The sequence below is a fragment of the Rhamphochromis sp. 'chilingali' genome (genome assembly GCF_963969265.1).
Source record: "Rhamphochromis sp. 'chilingali' genome assembly, chromosome: 1".
In the NCBI taxonomy this organism is placed as follows: Eukaryota; Metazoa; Chordata; class Actinopteri; order Cichliformes; family Cichlidae; genus Rhamphochromis; species Rhamphochromis sp. 'chilingali'.
This window is the reverse complement of record NC_137929.1, coordinates 36,498,379-36,517,420: the sequence shown is the minus strand read 5'-3', so window position 1 is coordinate 36,517,420 and position 19,042 is coordinate 36,498,379. Positions and strand designations below refer to the sequence as shown.

The 19,042-nt window shown below is 41.2% G+C and overlaps 1 protein-coding gene across 1 annotated transcript in view; it reads right to left on the bottom strand.

Moving 5' to 3' along the window:
- Nucleotides 1–19,042, bottom strand: part of poln (polymerase (DNA directed) nu) — an 86,617-nt gene that overhangs the window by 19,620 nt on the left and 47,955 nt on the right. Inside the window, exons 20-23 of the mRNA XM_080895627.1 lie at nt 15,054–15,131; nt 7,345–7,456; nt 5,324–5,406; nt 1,654–1,785 (exon numbers count right to left, since the gene is read on the bottom strand). Coding sequence (XP_080751753.1) covers nt 1,654–1,785; nt 5,324–5,406; nt 7,345–7,456; nt 15,054–15,131 — 405 coding nt within the window. The remainder of the gene's footprint in view (nt 1–1,653; nt 1,786–5,323; nt 5,407–7,344; nt 7,457–15,053; nt 15,132–19,042) is intronic.

Sequence of the window (19,042 nt, the reverse complement as noted above, 5' to 3'; positions counted from 1 at the left end):
CCTCCTTTTCTTGCCCCTCTGCAATTACGCCGACACCGTGATGCTGACCTCACCTTCGTATTGCCCTTTCCAATACATTTTCAGCAAATATGACAGCAGATGAGGTGGCTCTGTTCATCTCATCTCTGCTCAGTCAACATCCTTCTGAGCAAAACATTGTAGTGTCAGATCAGCTGTGCAGAGCAGGCGAGAGGCTACAGCACATATTAATCCCTGCTCCCTGAGTCACAGCACAGCAGCTAAAACAGCCAGGGACTCTGGTGTAATACAGTATGCTGCCGCTGCTAGCATTGATTCAAGAAGGCTGTTTTATCGATCAGCTAACCTGCTGCTGTGGTATAAGGGAGGGGAAGAAAAGGGAAAGATGAAACATAAAGACTGTAGCGTGGATCAAAAACGCGAGGTTGAAGAGAGAAAGGAACGAAAGAGACAGACTGATGGACAGGATGAGAGAGGGACACACAGACAAAGAGTGTGGGGCGAATAACTTCTAGAGCCGTCCCTGATGGGAGCATCACCATGGTGATGGGCTGAATTAAAGCCCCTGTTTGGCACATCATCGCTCTGGCCCTGAGAACGAGGAGGCTTCCACTGCGATCTCTGCACGGCAGTCTGAAAGAATGAGTCCATTACGGTGCTTCGATCGGCGCCCGTATTGCAGAAGAAAGGGGAAGTGATGAGCAGGTAGTGGGCTGTGTCACCAGTGCTGAGGGTGATGGAGCACCTGTCTGTGTGTAACGGCGTGTTGGTGTTTGTGGAAAAAAAAAAAGGTGTGCGCCGCTGCAGCTGGCGTGAAACACATCCACTGGTCTGACCTAATTTTTGATGTCTGCTACAAAATGAGGTTATTTTTCAACATTTATTAGACCAGATAAATGCTGTTTTTCTGCGCGGCCACAGCCTGACAAAGAATCTGAAGCTGACATAGTGACACAGCTGAATGTTTCTCACTGATGTCGGCTAATTTATCTGGTTTACTCTGTAATTAGCTAGTGTTTTTCTTAGCGAGAGGAAAGTCATTATAGCACACATAAGATAAAGTTAAGAAGGGATTAGATCCTTGGCTGGAGGGTGAGATTAGCTCAAACAGCAGTCAGTGAGTGTCAGAGGGTCTGTTCTGAAGCATCCCGCCCCCTGTTCACGCTTGGCTCGTGCACTATGCGCAATCAGGGTTAAAGTGCAGACTTTACACTATTTTGTGTTCAAGTCTCAAGTGTGCTGCGCTGGCAGTTTGGTTAGAATATAAATAAAGGGTCTCGTCCTAACCATCAGACCCTCCAGCCCCTCCCCTCTTATCCACCCCGTCCCCTTCAAGTATTGACCCAGGGCAGTTCGTCTTCTTTCTGCCAATGCAAGCACATCTCCAGCCCATCCAGCACATCTCTTCATCTCCAGCCAAACACACACAAATCCACAGAGGGTGTGGATGCTTAAGAAACCTAAAGTCTGCTATGCATGTCAAAAGTGCAGGCCTAATCAGACTGACACACACAAACGCAAACAAACCAGCAAACACTTTTAATTTTTTCTTTAACTCTTGATATATTTCTACTGAGTTCTGTGAAGTAGCTTCTTTCCTTTCAGGAATACATATTCGTTAACCTTGAGGCAAGCTTCTTATTAGATACAACACGACTGTGAATGGACACAGACCTTGTTTGTGGCTCTGCTGGATGGTTCTCTGGATGAAGCCCTGGACGTCTCTGTAGGTCTGGAGGAAGCGATCTTGGAATTGGCTGGCCTGCTCACTGCTAACCCCCAAGATACCCGACAGACGCTCGCGACCTACATGTGATAAGACGTATCAGAGAGGAGGAAACAAACAGTTCAGTCAGAAAACTATGAAATTATTGATTTATTACAGCAGCAGGAGAGCAGAAGTTACAGTTTGGCGTCTAGGCGTCTAGGCTGCGAGCTCATCACTGCCCACAAACTGGCGAGTGATGAATAAAATATCCCCCCCGGAGCATGCAGGCAGGCAGCAATGCAGGGCAGCAGTGGCGCTGACATGCCAGTGGAGAGATGGGATATTTGAGAGGATGTGTTTAGTCTACGATGTCAGGAGACTCGGGTGTGTTAGGGTGTATGATGCAGTGTGCATTTCTCAAATGTTTTGAATTGGGCATGATGTAAAATACATGCATGTATAATCTGAGTAATGTCTGGTACATGCAGCGATTAGCTTTGTGACATTATTCACTTTCCTTGGATTTCCTCTCACATGCAAATTACTTGGAAGATGTATTCTCTGCAAGGAGAGTTTAACAGGTGGTGCTGATCACATTCACCTCAGTGGAGATAATTATAATTATTAGAATTCCTGACCAAAGATGGTGGCGACAGATAGGTGAGGCCTGAGGCCGAGAAGTTGAGAGGAGCTAAGTGAACAGAGGACAGACTGGACCAGAGGGCAGGAGAAAGGCAAAGGAAAAAAAGTAGAGCAAACTGAGGAGTGGGAGGATGAAAAGGACAAGATAAAAGATCACTGGGAGACTTAGAGGTGAGTATTTGTGTGTCGAGATGAAGACTAGAACACAAAAACCTAGTGTGGATGTGTTTGCTCAGGAGGTGTTAAAGGTGTGCAGCCTGTAGCATGAGCACAAGAGCAGGGCCCGAGCAGAGGAGTGTAGAGGGTTTGCTAATGGGCAACACAGTTACTATGTGTGTTTTTCAGTGATGGTGACAGTGATTAAAGCAGGGACTCAAAATCACAACAATCATGTAACAGAAAACACACAGCCCTATTGTGTTGGATGTGTAGGATGTCTGACCTTCACAGACAAACATCAACTGTGATTGCAGCTTGACTATTGAAATGAGAAATATTTCTTAAAATCTGGATTCCTTGAAATAAATTTGAAAAAGTGGTTTAATACACCCCAAAAACATATAAAAGGCAGTAATTTTGACTTAAAGCACATCAGGGAGAGAATGTTTACTGGGTAGCAGTGTGATACAAGGATCTGGTCAATTACACAATTTAGATACTTTAAATTCAATAAAATTAAATACAATCAAATAGACTTTTACTCAATATTAAGTCTGTATTTGCATTGACTGGCACATTTATGCAGGAAAGAATATATATATTTAGGTTTTTTTCTATTGACATAAATACTATAAAACATACAAATACATACATCATGCACTCATATCAATATTAAAATGTATATGAGTTGGTATGCCTGTATTGCAGGTAAACAGTTTTTTAAGGAAGTATTTTCAGAAATATCCCTGGTTCCCTGGTTTTTAGCAGGCGGATGTTGGATAGATATTAATTTAGAAAGCCCCCTGCTGGCCATTATAAAGAATGCAGGTTTAAGTCGCTTCCATATTGGCATCTTTTATGTACAGTCTATAGTCTATCCTACCTTTTGTCTGTCAGCATCATTGCGTGGCCTTCTTATTTGTGGCCCCACTCTATGTATGTATGTGTACGGCTGTGCCCCTCCTCCCTGACCCGATTATTGTCTTGTTGAGCAGGATTCTTTTAGTATTCTGTAACCATAGCAACACATCCCTCCATGAAGAGCCGTCTGTCTGCGTGGATCAGCGGCTCCTTATATTCCTCTTCTTGTTTCCCTCTCGGCCCCGCCTGCTCTTTGCCAGTGCATTTCCCCTACATTACCCTCTGCACAAATCGCCACATTTTCCCCTTTACTGTATATTTTGTTCATCTGACTACCCGCTCTCACGTTGTTGCCCTCTTTCAAACACTTAATACTGACTCTGCATTTTTTCTTTAACCTTTTCCTGTGCGATTTGTCCGTGCATGTTTTGCCCCGCACGCATGTCTCACATGAGTAGCTTTGATATGTGCCTCTCATTGTTGTTATTGTTAAGGGTTTATTGAGTTTACAAAAAATGATTCATTTAGTATCGCGTGTCTGAGAGTGACTGTGTTTGAGCTGTGAGTCCAGCTCAGACTGAAATGCCACAGAACAATAAACCATCAGATTGAGAGTGTTTTTTAATGAAGCATATTAAGTCCAAAGCATGAATCTTAAATGCAGATTCTGTGTTTCAGATCATTGTCGTGATATTGTCTAACAAATCCATAGGAGCAGTAGTTCGGTTAGGTCCAGTATAGTCAGAATAAGATTGTTATTTCCAACTACATACTTCATGTTTGGTGAGACATGATCATCTTTCCATGTGCAAACACAGAATACTGGAGACAGACAGAGCAGCAGCAAGACCACTGTACAGAACAGCGCACGCAACATTAATGACAGACTTTAACTAAAAAGAATGATGGGAGGGGCTGGGGTGGGTTGCAAAGTGGCTTGCAGACCAACGCAACCTCGAGGTGGTTATGGTGACAACAAGATTAAATAGTTTAACTTTATTTTACTCAATGTTGAAAGTAATATTATTTCTTTTTTTTTGCTTTGTCCTAAAGTCAATTATATTGTTTTATTAAGTGAATTTTTTCATGTCCTACTTTTGGTTATGTAGCTTCAGTTAAATCTATAATATTCTTGATCCACAGATAGAGACACATGCTGAGCCAGGACGCCAGTGGAGCATATTCTCTACCAAGTCATCTGGATCTACAACAAAACAGAATCAATTCTTTCTTTGTCCATGCTCCACCTCTCCAACAGCTTCATGACACTCATGGCTCAGACGTTTATGTGTAATCCTGATGACAAGCATACAAACAGCAGATATTTCAGACACCAGAATCAAACAAGCAAGCTCCTGTGACACTGATCTGTGGTCACGTGTGTCCATGTTCATAAGAAAATGCACCTGTGTGTGAACCATAAATGGGTCACAAGTCACACAAACAAGTCTCTTTAAGGGCCACATGGCTGTTTTATGTATTTATCTTCCTTTCAGCTCTCTTCTGTCTATTTTTATATTAATCTTTCCCTCCATCGCCCATCCCTTGATTCAGGACTGTGATTCAGTACATAAAAGGAACAGGAAAACAGCTACAGTATGTCCCAGCAGAAATCGCTGGACATTTCTGAGTAAACACCAAGGAGCAACCTTCAGAGGTGGAAAACAAAGACAACGTAGAAATAACAAAAACTGCAGTTCCTCCATGTGCCGCTTAAAGCTGGCTTCAAAAAACAAAGTTGATCCGCACAGAATAAAACTGCAGACTCTTCTTGCTGTTTTTCTTTCACTTAAGTGCTGCACAGCACTCTAAATTATCTATAATGCTGATTCATTTACCCTCTTTAAACTATGAACTGCTTGCATTTCAAAACCAACGACACTTAAACCTGTTATGCTTTCATTTGGAAACATACTCATCATTTGTCCTATTCATTGACAAAACCACTTTTCTGTGAGGTGTGTTTGTACTCACCTGCTCCATAAACAACAGAGTACACAACGCGTTTGGCATGCTCTCTGTCCTCAGATGTCACCTCTTTCTCACTCAACCCCTTCCTGAGAGACAGATTCAGAGAGAGCGAGAGATGCATTATTCCATTAGTGACAGAAATTTCACTAATATTTTATCCATTTTCACTGCTGTGGAAGTGAAGAGTTATGATTTAAAGTCGACTGAAAACACCGAAGTGATACTTGCTTTTAAAGAAAAACTGATGTTACAATAAAATAAGACTTTTTGTTTTAAAGACAAGTAAGAAAATGAAGTCTTTGGCTGACAAGTATTAAACATTTACAAATGAAAAGATGGCTACGACTAACGAGGGATGTGGGGTAAGATTTCTGTCACCAATCAGAGATTAAATATTGTTCAAGCTGATTGAGGTGTTATTGGCAGCAATTTTAAAGAAATGGCCAAAGTGACACTCGGCAGAGAAAGTAAAAAGACAGAAAGAGTAAGGGCAAAGATAAAAGCGAGAAAAAGCCCATCAGGCAACAGATTATAAGAGCAAGAAAGAGAAGCGCAGTGTGAGATGTAGACGTTAAAGCCGCATAAATACAGAAAAGAACAGAGGCTGCAGGAGAGGGGAAGACAGACAGTTATGTAATGTGACTTCCAGACAGCCGTAGTACTGGGGATCAGGCTGGGTGGGATGACACGTCTGCAAAGTGGCATTTCTGGAGGGGCTGACAGGGAGCTGCCACAGCTGATCAGTGTTGCGGGAGTGCCCCACACATACCCACACTACAAGTCTGGTGAGCTTCAGTGCCAGCCTTGCATAATGACATGTGACTTCTTAGATATGATGACAGTACAGTACACTAAAATACCTCTCTGCTGTTTTCTCTCTGTGGCACACACACACATGCACAGATATGTATCTGTTAAATGACATGTGGGGGTAAATGGGGGCAACCTATGAGGTCCAAAAGTGAGCATTATCCTCCAATGACATCTGGCTGAAGAAAAAGCTATTCTGGATTTTCATTGCCCCCTGCTGGAGTGGCATCAATGCACTGAGTAAAAAAAAAAACTGCAAAAATAAGTGCCTTTAATTCGTTGCAAGGCTAAATAACAAGCAGAGCAGCAAGTTGTCCTCTTAAAGAAGAAGTCCACATGATATTCAATCAATTCATTTTGTAATATGACAAAAACAAAAAATAAAAGTCCGGTAACAGCTATCTCTAATCAGAGAAAGCAGAGGAACATTACTGTGCTTTAGCTGAATGATGGCTGAGGCGAGGGTGAAAGTTGACCAAATATAAGTAAAAATGAGTGACAGAAAAGAAAAAAGCATAACAACAACAGGGGCAAGAGACATACATACACACCACAGCAAAAGCTGAGGGACAACTGGATGAGCAGAAGACTAATGATGCGATAGAAAGAGGAAGAGGTCTATAAGAGAAAGACACCGAGGTGGCGTAATCCCAGCGGTGCTGCGGTGACTCCAGTTAATTTGTTTAAAGGTGAAAGAGAGATAATGAAAGAGACACACTGCAAAGCCTCAGTGGAGCTGTTAATATGGTAATCTGTTTAACCGGCGCCCTCTGACACACACCTGTCTGAGATGGATGACAGGAGTGTAGGTATGACACACACCATATGCACATCATCAAAGAGACAGCACAGACCTGCACCAACACAGACACACACTCACAGAGAGGGGTAAGAATACACACTCACACACACACAAACTTCAAAAGCCCAACAATGTAATCAGCAGGATGACCAGCCCCGGGTGTCCTGCCCAGTGAAGAGAGACAGAAAAAGGCCATTGGCATGGTAGTCATGGCAACCAGACTATTAGGATGTGAAGTGAAACAAGGGAGATTGGGAGGCAGAGAGGGAAGGAGAAACCCTGTATAGGACCAAAACTCACCTTGGCAAGTCGATCAAGGGAGAACCTGAGTGTGTGTGTGTGTGTGTGTGTGTGTGTGTGTGTGTGTGTGTGTGTGTGTGTGTGTGTGTGTGTGTGTGTGTGACTGACCCACCACTGAGAGGCCAGCATGGTAAAGACGTCGGCCTGCGGGTTGGTAAAAATGCGAAGCAGCTCAGGGTCAGAGGACAGGTGAGCCAACAGGCGCAGCTCCACCTGACAAAAGTCTGACACACACATACAAACACACAGACACAGCCATGTTTATCTCTGACCGCAACCTCTAACGAAACTTCTCAGATTTAAGGTTTAATTCTCTGTCCCAAAACACGAGTCGAGTCTGTGAAAGGAGATTTACTTTGTGTCCCCACAACATGAGTAATCCCAGGCCACAAACACATGCCTTATTTGGTCATCATCTAATCACAACAACTCCACAGAAAGCAAAAGGAAAAGCTTTAGATTGTGAATATTTTAAAAAGTGTTTGACATTTTGGGCAAAGGGCTTTTTCACTCACTGGCAGTTTTGAAGATCAATACCACTTTCATGTCTGGATAGTCGATATACAGCTAGAGCCAGCAGTTGGTTAAAACAGCAAGTGTGTTTCCTTTTGAAGGTAACAACATCCTACCACCTCCACATGAAGTTACTCCCTTTTACTGTTTACAATTAATCTGAGACATTTCTATCAGAGGAAAGTGTTACTGGTGCGAAAACTACTACTTTCTGTTCCCCAACCTGCCCTCCTGAGTGGAGCAATCAATACAGACACCAAGGTCTAAAGAGCGAGAGCTTCCAGGAAGAAATAAGAGCTAAAATAAAACTGTGTGTAGAACATATCTGCGTCTTTGTGAGCCACGTGTTTCTACCAGCTGTTGATGCCAGTGTTCGATCACCAAACCAAAATGTATATGTCAAACTGCTAAGATTAAAGGTGATTAAAGACACAGTTAAAGCAGCCACTCCACAGTCCACGGGTGGTGCCATAGAGGTTCCCAGTTGGATCCAGTTGGACCAGGAGGAACCCAGGGCATTTCATCCTGGTATCTAACAGAAGTCAAGCTACTGTTGATTAGCATGTGGAGGCCTGTGCTATCCCCCCAAAATATGCCTTTCCATACAATCACTGACCCACATGATAATGGTGCTAATAGCATAACATTCACCATGGCATCTGTATAGTCTTTCATGTCTGTCACACATGCTCAGTGTGGACCTGCTCTCTTCTGAGACTGAAGCACCAGAGGCAGATCTCCCAGTTCTGGTGTTCCAGCCAATCATGATGCACGATTCTGGGCTGTGAGCACAGATCCTACTAAAGGACATCATGCCCTTATTCTGTTCATCCTTGCACAAAGAAGCACATACTGGGCCTGTTGTTGTGTTGTCTTGTTGCCTCTCCACTGCAGGATTTGTCACTTTCATTTGCACCAAAACAGGTGAAATAGATTCACAATGGTTTCTAACTAACTGGACTGACTGATATTCCTGAAGTTTAACTTTAATTGTGTTATCCTCTGATAATCAAGTGTTCCCTGAAATGAATCTCACATAACCACAGAGAGTACATAAAACAGCAGTAGTCCGAGTTCGCTACTTACTTGACATTTGACTTCAGTAAACACTTTGCTGGGGAGTTTATGACCTCAATTGCTAGTTTAAAAGTTAGGTTATAAAACATAACCTGGCTCTGATCCCCCAGTCAGAGCCATTCCTCACTAAGAACATGTGGGTTTAAAATATAACAAAACAAAAAGATGGTTAACAATGTTCAAATCATGGCTTTAAAGCAAGACTTCCCAAACCAAAGGTGCATATCACAGTCTCATATCCATCATTTATATACAGGCTATGGAGACAACACAGACAAGGCAGCCAGATTTACAATCAAAGTTTTCAGTGTCTACTCATGTAAATCAAAAGAATTGATCCAGAGGCACTCAGCACATTTACTGACCCCGACGATCTAATTTTAGCCAGATTCAGTGAGTGCTGAAAACCAGCTGGAACATCACAAAGAGCACCTAGAGAGATTTTGTGTTGGCACTTTGGATGAAAGTAATCTTTCTCCCATTATTCCTGCCATTACCGGCCTGGGAATAAGCTACTTTCCTTACAAACATCTGCTTTATTGTTCTGATCTGGAAAACCACTGTGACTTAGTGCATAAGTTTCCACTTAATAGCACAGCCCTGAGCTTTTTCAGCCGAGTACTTTAAAACTTTACTGTACGCAGGTGTCAAAAAGCTCCCAACGGGAGCTGACTTTCTTACGTGACAATGTAATGAAGCATGCTGCAATTACACTATTGTATCTTGCTCCCTAATTCTCCATAATGCCCCTAACAACAGGGTTTCCTGTGAATACATCAATTTGATTTCACTAGGCACTTTGATTTTATTTTCCATGTCATAGCGTAATTGACGTGATTTGGATCCATTTCACTGCATCCGCCTCAGAGTGAACAAACTCTGCCACGTAAATGTGGGCTATTAGGGAAAGGACACGCAACTTTCTACATAAATGCTGTTATTAAAACCTGATGTGACTATGGGCAGCGCACATTTAAATGTCACACTGACTATAAAGTATTTTAGTTCATCTAATGGTAATTACATTTAGGCATTTGGTGAACGTGTCACCAAAATGATAAGGCCATGTACTGTGAATGACTTTCATGCTGTTTAAACTCATTGATCTCCCAAGAGAACTCACGAACTAAAGAACAAGCTAATATCGACCTACCGTGGTCACGGCCAAAGTTTTAAATAAGTCACTGATGGCATCAGTCTACTCTAAATGCTTCGTTTTAAACTGTTTATTTTACTTGTAGCTCTGTATGATGTCATAGGGAGGGATTAACGTGGCCACCTCAGGCTCACAGCTCTGTTATAAGACCATAAGCTGCACCCAGAGAAATATGTTTTCTTCAACCTTAAAAAAGCTAAAACAGTATTTTAAATAAATCTGATTCTTACTTGCAATCCAAAATAGGTGAAACGCATATTTTTAAAGACTAATATTAGTCAAAAAACCAAAATAAAAAAGTGGCAAATAAAATAGAGATAGGAGAGGAGTGAGTAACTGCAAAAGAGGAAAACAGTTTCATGGGAGTACAACTGCAGATCAAATACATGAATAAATAAACAAATAAATAAATAAATAAAATACCTGAACTAAAAAGGCCTCTGACACCTGACCCATTTCGGAAAAGGCCTTTTCATAAGCAGAAAGATAACCAGAGGCTGAAACTACGGACAAACACAAACAGTACACAACATGCGCACAGATGCAAACACAAACACACAGATCAGCATGTTAGGGCAGCTGCTCTCTTGTCAGTTTGGTAGATCTAAATTGAAACACCTCTTAAGATGTAGTCACACATACTCACACACAAGGAAACCCAAACACACATTTCTATTCACTCTGACAAAGCCACTGCAGTACATTACATTTACTGGTATTCCAACCAGACAGATCCCTTTCCTTTGCTTCCCTGCTCCAAAATCAAATTAAAGTCAACCAAATGTGGGGAAAAGAAACTGGAAACAGGCAGAGGAAAATATTCACTCAGGATAAAAATACCAGCTGCGGTAGGTTTCTGTTGGTGTATATGTGGATGGTGTTCTGAGGATGAATATTTTATATCCTAGTGCATTAAAAATAAGCAGCATTAAATTTGTCATTATTGTGCTAAGTCTGACAGTTTATGTAATGCTGATTTCAGGTCAAATCATTCAGTCCTACAAAGAAGGGAAGGAATTTGTAATAGCCTCCCTCGACTGTTCGGCTCACAATGTGGGTTCAAACAAACACTGATTTCCATTTAGCCAAGCTCCGAGTATAAATTGCAAAGGAAATTTTAAAAGGGATGGATAAAGGCAGAGACTCCAGGGGGTTGAATGAAGAAAAGAAAGCAGGATGGAGGGGTGATAGTGAGGTGAAAGATGGAGGAAAAGAGACAGAGTCTTGGTTCTGCTGAGATGAGCGAGGGAGTTTCTAAAGATATCATCTCATTAATGTTTCATGAGCTCGATCACACTTCCTCCAAGCATGGCTGGCAGCCTAAGAAACATATTGCTGACCAGGATCCTTGTGTGTGTGTGTGTGTGTGTGTATAAAGAGAAACAGAAAGGAGAAGAGAAAGTTTCTGGGCTGATATTATAGAAATATATGCAGCTAGAGTATGAAACACGTGAATCTGTGATCCTGACTTAGCCTGTGTGTGGTCTATATATGTTCTCCAAGGCCTGCAGTCAGGAAACCTTGAATCGATCCACACAGAAATAACCCTGACAGACAAAACGCTTCTCTTTAACTCAACCCTGCTTTGTTTCTACAGCACTGCACCCACCAGTAGTGCAAGAAGCTCATGCTAGTGACAACTTGACACGACTTAAACATTAATATGGACAGCATATTAAAAGAAACTGAGTAGTAGTGCCATTAGTTTTTCATGATTGAGAATAAATTCTAGAAAGAGAAAGCTGCTGATATTTTTAAATATATATTCTTTGTACATTTTTTGTGCAAATGCAGCCAGGGTTTATTCAGGAAAGAAAACAGTATCAGGATCAATAGAGGTAATCTCCCTGTAATCTGTTCAGCACTTTATTTCTTTCATTGTTTCTTTATTCTGATCAGCTTTGCTCTGTCCTCTTCTAATACTGTTCAGCTTCAGTTTGTGATAAAGAAATAAATGATTTTTTTAAACTGAGCTGCTGACTTTGAAGCTCAAAAGATACCATGGAGTAAATGTAAACAATTTCAGTGGTTCCACCAATGAAAAACTTCATAATTTTTACCACTTGTACTTAAAAAAACAGGCTTCAGAGACTTAAAGCCAAATTAAAGCCAGGGAACTAATAAATATGCTACATGAGCCATGTTTGGAGGTCAAGGTGAATTTGTTTCTCTAAAAACTTAACTTAAATTATAATTAAGTTAGCAGATTATGAGTCATGCCCGCACACAGATGTGAACAAAGTCAGCCTTTGATCTCTAAAATGTCTGCTGATACTGTAAAAGAGCACATTATGCAGCTGCTATTAACATTTTAATTTACCTTCAACTTTGTCATTCATCTGCCTGTTTGATAGTCAAACCATTTGAAAAGCTTCATAACATATTTGAATGAGGCTTTTTCTAAATTAAAATCTCTGATGAAAAGCTTGCAGGATGGCCAAAAGTATTGCTTTTATCAACTTAGAAAGCTAAAGAAATGAAAATAAAACCAATCTAATTGCAGGCCTTTAAGAAGGCTTGATGAGGGTCGGAAGCTTGCCTTGTTCTCATCTTGGCTAGCTCCCTTTCTTCCTCACTCTGCAGCTCCCACACACCAGCAGACATCTCCCAACAGAAAACAAACGAGTTCAGAAATGTAAAAATAAACAATGACACATCAGATGCACACAGGTTGCTTTGGGAAAGGGAGGATGTTCAAAATGTAGTACGAAGAACAGTTTGTTTATCTTAGGTGAAATGGGGGGGGGGGTAGGAATCAATAGACACACACTGCTTTTACAGACTAGAAATTAATATTCAGATACCTTCTGATGCGTCTCATTGAACTTTTTATAAGGACACAGGAAAGGAACAGCGGTTGCTTTCCTGTGTAAACACACACACGGATACACACACTGTACCAGTTCCAGTTTGGAAAGGACATCAGAGGACATGCAAGTGGCGGGGCTCTGCGAGGCCTCCCTCGGAGGGGTTGTTTCCATGGCAATCTTGCCTCTAAGTCCATGTTTTGGTGTGGGCATGTGTTGGCTTGCTGGCGCGAGCGTGTTAGAGCCTCCCTGCTCTTTGTGTATGTGTGGGATCCTCACTCTTACTCTGCTGCTGTCCTCATGCTAACCCTGTTTTATCTGCCTGGTTATGTAAGTGTGCCACACTGTCAGGACCAGCAGACACCCCGGCTTGCCACAAAGCTCTCCCAGACTGACAGTGTCCCGACTCTGCCCTATCTGCCTGCACAGCTACATCACCATTGCACCCAGGAGTGACCTTCTGATGCCAGTCGAGGTCATGTCAGCAAAAGAGGGCTGTTTGGGCTCACAGTTAGAAACTTCAGCTGAAGTACGGGACCTGAAGTCAGAACACTGATGCTGCAAATGTTTGTCAGAAAATAAAAGAAGATCAGTGAAACTTGTGTAATGCTTTAGAGTCAGATCTTTGCAACATGCATTAGTTGATAGGCAATTCTATACCTGCTGATAAGAAACATGTATAATTAATGTATAATAAAATATTTAACTAGGAAGGACTCTCTCTTTAGCTGCAGTAGCTACAAAAAAACACTTAGGTCAATAAGCACAGAGCTGAATACCAATAAATACATAAATAAAGCATATAACAATTCTAATAAAGTAGCCTTTAATTTGCATTCTTAAAATGTCTATGAACTTTTGCCAGGTAATTCCTGAATCTAAATTCAGAAAAACCTGAGGTTATTGTACTCTGCCCTGAAATTCCAAGAAATACAGTATCTAATCAGATGCTTACTTTGGATAGCTTTACCTTGGTCTCCAGCCACACCGTGAGGAGCCTTGGAGTGATTTTTGACCAGGATATGTCGTTCAGTGCACATATTAAACAAATATGAAGAGCTGCTTTCTTCCATTTGCACAATATCTCTAAATTTAGAAATATCCTATCTCAGAGTGACGCTGAAAAACTAGTCCCATGGATTCCCATGATGCACTGAGTGTTTATTCTTCACTCAGCATATGTTTATACACTCTGCATTTAAAGATGAATTATTATTCATCTGTGGCTCTTTTGTCCTGTCTTCCTCCCCTCACTCCTAACCGGTCACAGCAGATGGCTGCCCCTCTCTAAGTCTGTTTCTGTTGGAGGTTTTTCCTTCCCACTGTCGCTTACTGTCTGCTCATAAAGGGTTGTTGAATTGTTGTGGGTTTCTCTGTATTATTGAAGGATCTTTACCTGACAGTATAAAGTAGCTTGAGACAACTGTTGTTGTTTGGTGCTATTTAAATAAAACAGAATTAAACAAGTGATTTTGTCTAACAAGGGCTTATGATGCTATAATTAACACCTTATCGAGCATAATTAACACATAATACATGCTGCTATTGTATGACAATTATCTTGTAAGTACCTACAATAGTCTTATTACAACTGACATTTATTACTGAGACCTTTCTTTTTACTAAGTGTTACTGAAAAGGCTTTAATTAGTCTTGTTTTACTCACATATCTCATTTTAATCTGGGCTGCTGTCAAAACAGATGTTCATACTCTTCCCACTAGGCTAGGCTACAAAAGCAGAACTAATGCTGGCACTACTACGGTGCAAAGACATGCCTGAGCAGGTAATTTCTGTCGACTCGAGAATAAATGATGTGTCAAAACATGAGCAGTGATTAAACTGCTCATGTACTCTAAGTACAAGTACAGGAGATACCTTTGTGTCCAAAGCAACATTGGGTTATTCTGCACTGACAAAGTGCATTTAAAGAGATCCGATACGCTGTATGAATCCCAAAATAAACAGATCTCTGGAATCAAAAACAAACACAGGAAGATAAAGATACCAAATGACTCTATAATATCATTTCACATGCACTTAATTAGGTTGAATTACAAGTCGTTCCATGGTGTAGTCGTGTACACATCCACTGGCAAGTAAAAAGGCTGCTGGTTCAATTCCAGCCAGAGACACAAATCCAATTTGGGGTTATGGCACAAAGGGCATTTGGTATAGAACTTTTCTAAATCAAACGTGTGGTGCTACCTGCTGTGGGAACAAGCGAGGAGCCAAAAAGGTTATGTTTTGATACTTCCTATTTCCTCACCTGCAGCAAGAAACGTGCAGCCCTCCTGAGGAATGAACATGGCCCGAGGATGCACAGTCACCACCTCGTCTTCTTTTCCTTTGAGAACCAAACACAGGCGCTGAGGAATAACTCTGTAAATCATCATTTACTGTAAAGCAAGAGATACTCCAAACTACAAATGTATAACTATACACAGGTTACAGCCTCTTGTCACTTGTCCTCAAGGCTGGATTCAAAACAGGTTTTTGCATTAAAAGTTGAAGGTGAACAAAACTTCTTGTCCAATTAACAAGAAAAAAATTATAATACACATTTCAAATGACTAATTATTGTTTTTCCAACTTAATGCAATTTATTCATTTATGATAGGATATCAACACTAATTTAGCTTGCTAGTTCATTGTTATGGAGGTATAAAATTACCCTTATTAAATTAAATTAAAGTGAAATAAAATCTCTTCTGGATCCCACTTTTACTGCTCCCTGTTTATTCTTATCTCCCCATAAACAGCTAATTTAATTACTTTTTAATGACCTCATATACTGCTAGCTTAATTTATAAAAATGTAAATATAACATAGATGTGACATAGAACATTTTTTAGGTATTGCTGTTTAAAAGAGACAGGGTGGCTGCTATCAGAGTGCAGGAAAGTTTAAATGCATACTGTATACAGACAGCTTGTTCTTAACTTACTCTTATCTGTGTTGTGATGTCGTTTATTAATATTTTTAATGCGATAATACTGGCTTTAAATAAAAAACTACTCAGTGAATGCCATCTGGTTTGCTTCACAGGTCTTTTATGGCTCAGTCACACTGGAATAAAAATAAAACTCACGATTTATTACAAACAGACTGAATGTAATTGCCAACTTGACCCCAGTTAATACCAAACTGCTGGCAGACTGACTCCGTCTAGCTGCTGTTTTATCGTCACCTTCATGCACCAAAGTTGCTTTGAAGATGGCAACTGACTATGAGCGTCCGCAAACCAGGTTCCCGTCTTTGAAGCGACCATTTCAAAGGCAAGATAAGCCACAATCTTAGCTGTTTTGTGGTCTTAGTCACTGTTTTCCCCATTGTGACTATAACATTACTGGACCATTGATCCACTGAGTGTTAATGAAGGTTATGCACTCTTTGTGCAATCAAAATGTCAGGCATTTAATAAATAATGATCAATATACTGTAAACCACACAGATGCTGAGCTTAATGGAAATGTCTTTGCCCGCTTTATCACTTCCCCTTCTTGTTAGAAATGCCATGGCTAATTGAATTCAAATTCATTTGACCCACTATATATATGTGTAGAATCTCAGTGTGTAATGTAGGGATATCTTTCCCGGCACATTTAAAACCATGAACAAAACTGAATGAAGAGTTTGTGGAGTATACAGAAAGAGACACTCAGAGGAAATGTAAGCAGGGGATTTAAAGGAGCAAGAAAAACACTTGTATCCGACTTCATAAAGGGTTAAGTTACGCTGCTGCAATACACCTTTAAGAGGAACCCAATCAGGACCAGGCTATCACAGCCCTGTGCTGAACTGAAGTGCTGACCTTTGTAAGGGAGAAATGACCACAATAACAGCCATCACACTGTGTGAACCATCACGGCCCACGTCAGCGTGATTAAAATCCCACTAAAGCTGCACACACACACACACACACACAAATATCATAAACACAAACTGATGCACTGCTATCCTTTGTGATTAGTGTCTCCACCTCGCACCTCAAGTCACAAAGTGATAACTGATAGGAGAATGACAGAGGGAGGGAAGCAGGGATAGTGATGGAGGAAGAGCGCGGATGATACGAGGGATGTAGCAGAGGCTGAAGAGGATTTGATGACAAGGACCTTTGGGAGCCTGAGTGAGAGGGGAGCAGAGGTGCTGATGTTAGCACCTATGAATCACTCACACAGGAAGAAATAAAAAAGGCACTGAGAGGACAGAGATAAAGCAATAAAGCTGAGTGCAGCACCAATGGCTGTGCCTGACAGCAGCGGTGTCTGTGTCAGTGGTCACGCCAAGACGGACGGACTTGTTTTAATGTTTTATTCATCATCTTGTGTTTGGGACTCGCTGTCAGCCGGCTGATCTGGTAGCTGTGAAGCAGGCAAGGATTAAACTGACTCTCCAGATACCAGATGACCTCATAAAAGCAAGGAAATCCATCCTTAAATAGGAGCTAGTAATCTGTCACAAGCTCTTTGCATCACAGTTGCATGAAACAAATGTTAGGTTGAGATGTTCAGTCAGAGACATTATAGAAGGGAGGCACAGCAATAAAGGAATGAAAAGAAAATATAATATAAAAGCAAAGACTGTAGTTTTCCCGTCTCTGTCCCCAAAGAGACAATCAACAGCTGGAGTGCTAAACATGATCAAAATGTGTTGTTGAGCTGACATACGCATTACAGCTTCAACTGTACGTCGATAACTATCTGGATAAAGACTCAATCTTTGTAATTCAGCATCTGTACATTACCACAGAGGATTTTAATGTTGTAATGTTGTAATAAGAGTATTTATTCTGATTCGGTTTCTACACTTTTTATCACTTTGTGGGCCCTTAAATTAAAGTTATGGCTCTTTTCCCATTTGTTTAGACAGGGGCCTTGAAAACTGCCCAGAGACATCATCAAGTGCCAATCAAAGATTTACTGTACCTGGGTAAAAACAGATTAATTACACTCGATTAATGTGTCGTGAGTGTCTAGTTTAGTTTATGGGATTTGGAATTTAACAAATCCAGTTCTTTAATAAATGATGGTTGTGAAACTTAGAATATATAAATATAAATGTAATGTAAAGAAATAATGTCTTAAAGGATTTAAGACAGATTCAACATCATTTTTAACATTTTAAGCTGCATTGATATGAAATAAAAAGCACTGATGAACCCTGTTCTGGACAGAGCTTCAACCTATAATCTACTTATTCGGCCTATAAACTGAAGAAAACTTCGTCTGCTCTTGCTCTTGACGAAGGCGGTCGCACTTTTCTCCTCTCCTCCTCCTCTCCCTTAGCTTCCCTGCTTAGCCTCTTATGTCCTTGTCTAGTCTTGTGTTTTTTGTATTACTTTTCCCTGGAACATTCTCTCACAGTCTGTTCTCTAAAACCTAAAAGAGGAATTATGGATTGGATCAACTGGACCCTAGATGCAATTGACACCCCTTCTCAATGAGAAGTCTGGGCTCGGGTGAGCCTGAGTGCTGATGATATCTACCTATTCGGAACCATGGTAACAGGGTTCTTGCTGATCGGAGCTGGCTTGGCCCTGGCTTACCGAAGAATTAAGGAAGCGGAACCGGCTGTTCAAACCCCCACAAGGCTGCCCGCTGGGATTGAAACGATGGGAAGAGGCGTGAGTTTCTCAAAATGGGCTCATTGAGTGCAGCACGGATAAGATCTTGGAGAGGCTACGGCTGCTGTGAATACTCAGAATAAGATCTCTGACTGCAGACTGGATTACATCTTGGAAGGGCTAGCCCGGAATAACATTTCTGGGCGCAAATTGGATGACATCTCGGGGAGGCACACTGCCGTGAGTTCTCAGAATCGGCTCCTTGAGCACAAGAAATGACAACATCACAGAACGCAAGTATGGCGAAGCTCGCGGCTCACCAACGGGAGATTGAGAGACCAGTGTTGGACTGTAGAACTGCTTTGAAATTCATATGAGCTGTTCGCACTAAAGTAAAAAATACCATCACTTATGCGGATACCCCTTTGGCGCCAGCTGCTGTCTCAAGGCTGGAGCTGAACAACAACACCCTGATAACGACTGTGTCAGGTTTTGTATTGTTGATTGTCATTTATGCTTAGAAATATCTACTTATATATGCTTAGAGTTTTATAATTAGTTTTAGATTGGTAGAGGGTTGATCCTTAATAGTCTGCAAACTTTGTGTGCATTCCAGAGCACTCTGGGAGCACGAGAGAGGTCGTACCTTGTCTTATTGTTTTATGGTAGGATAACGTATCTATATCTGTTTT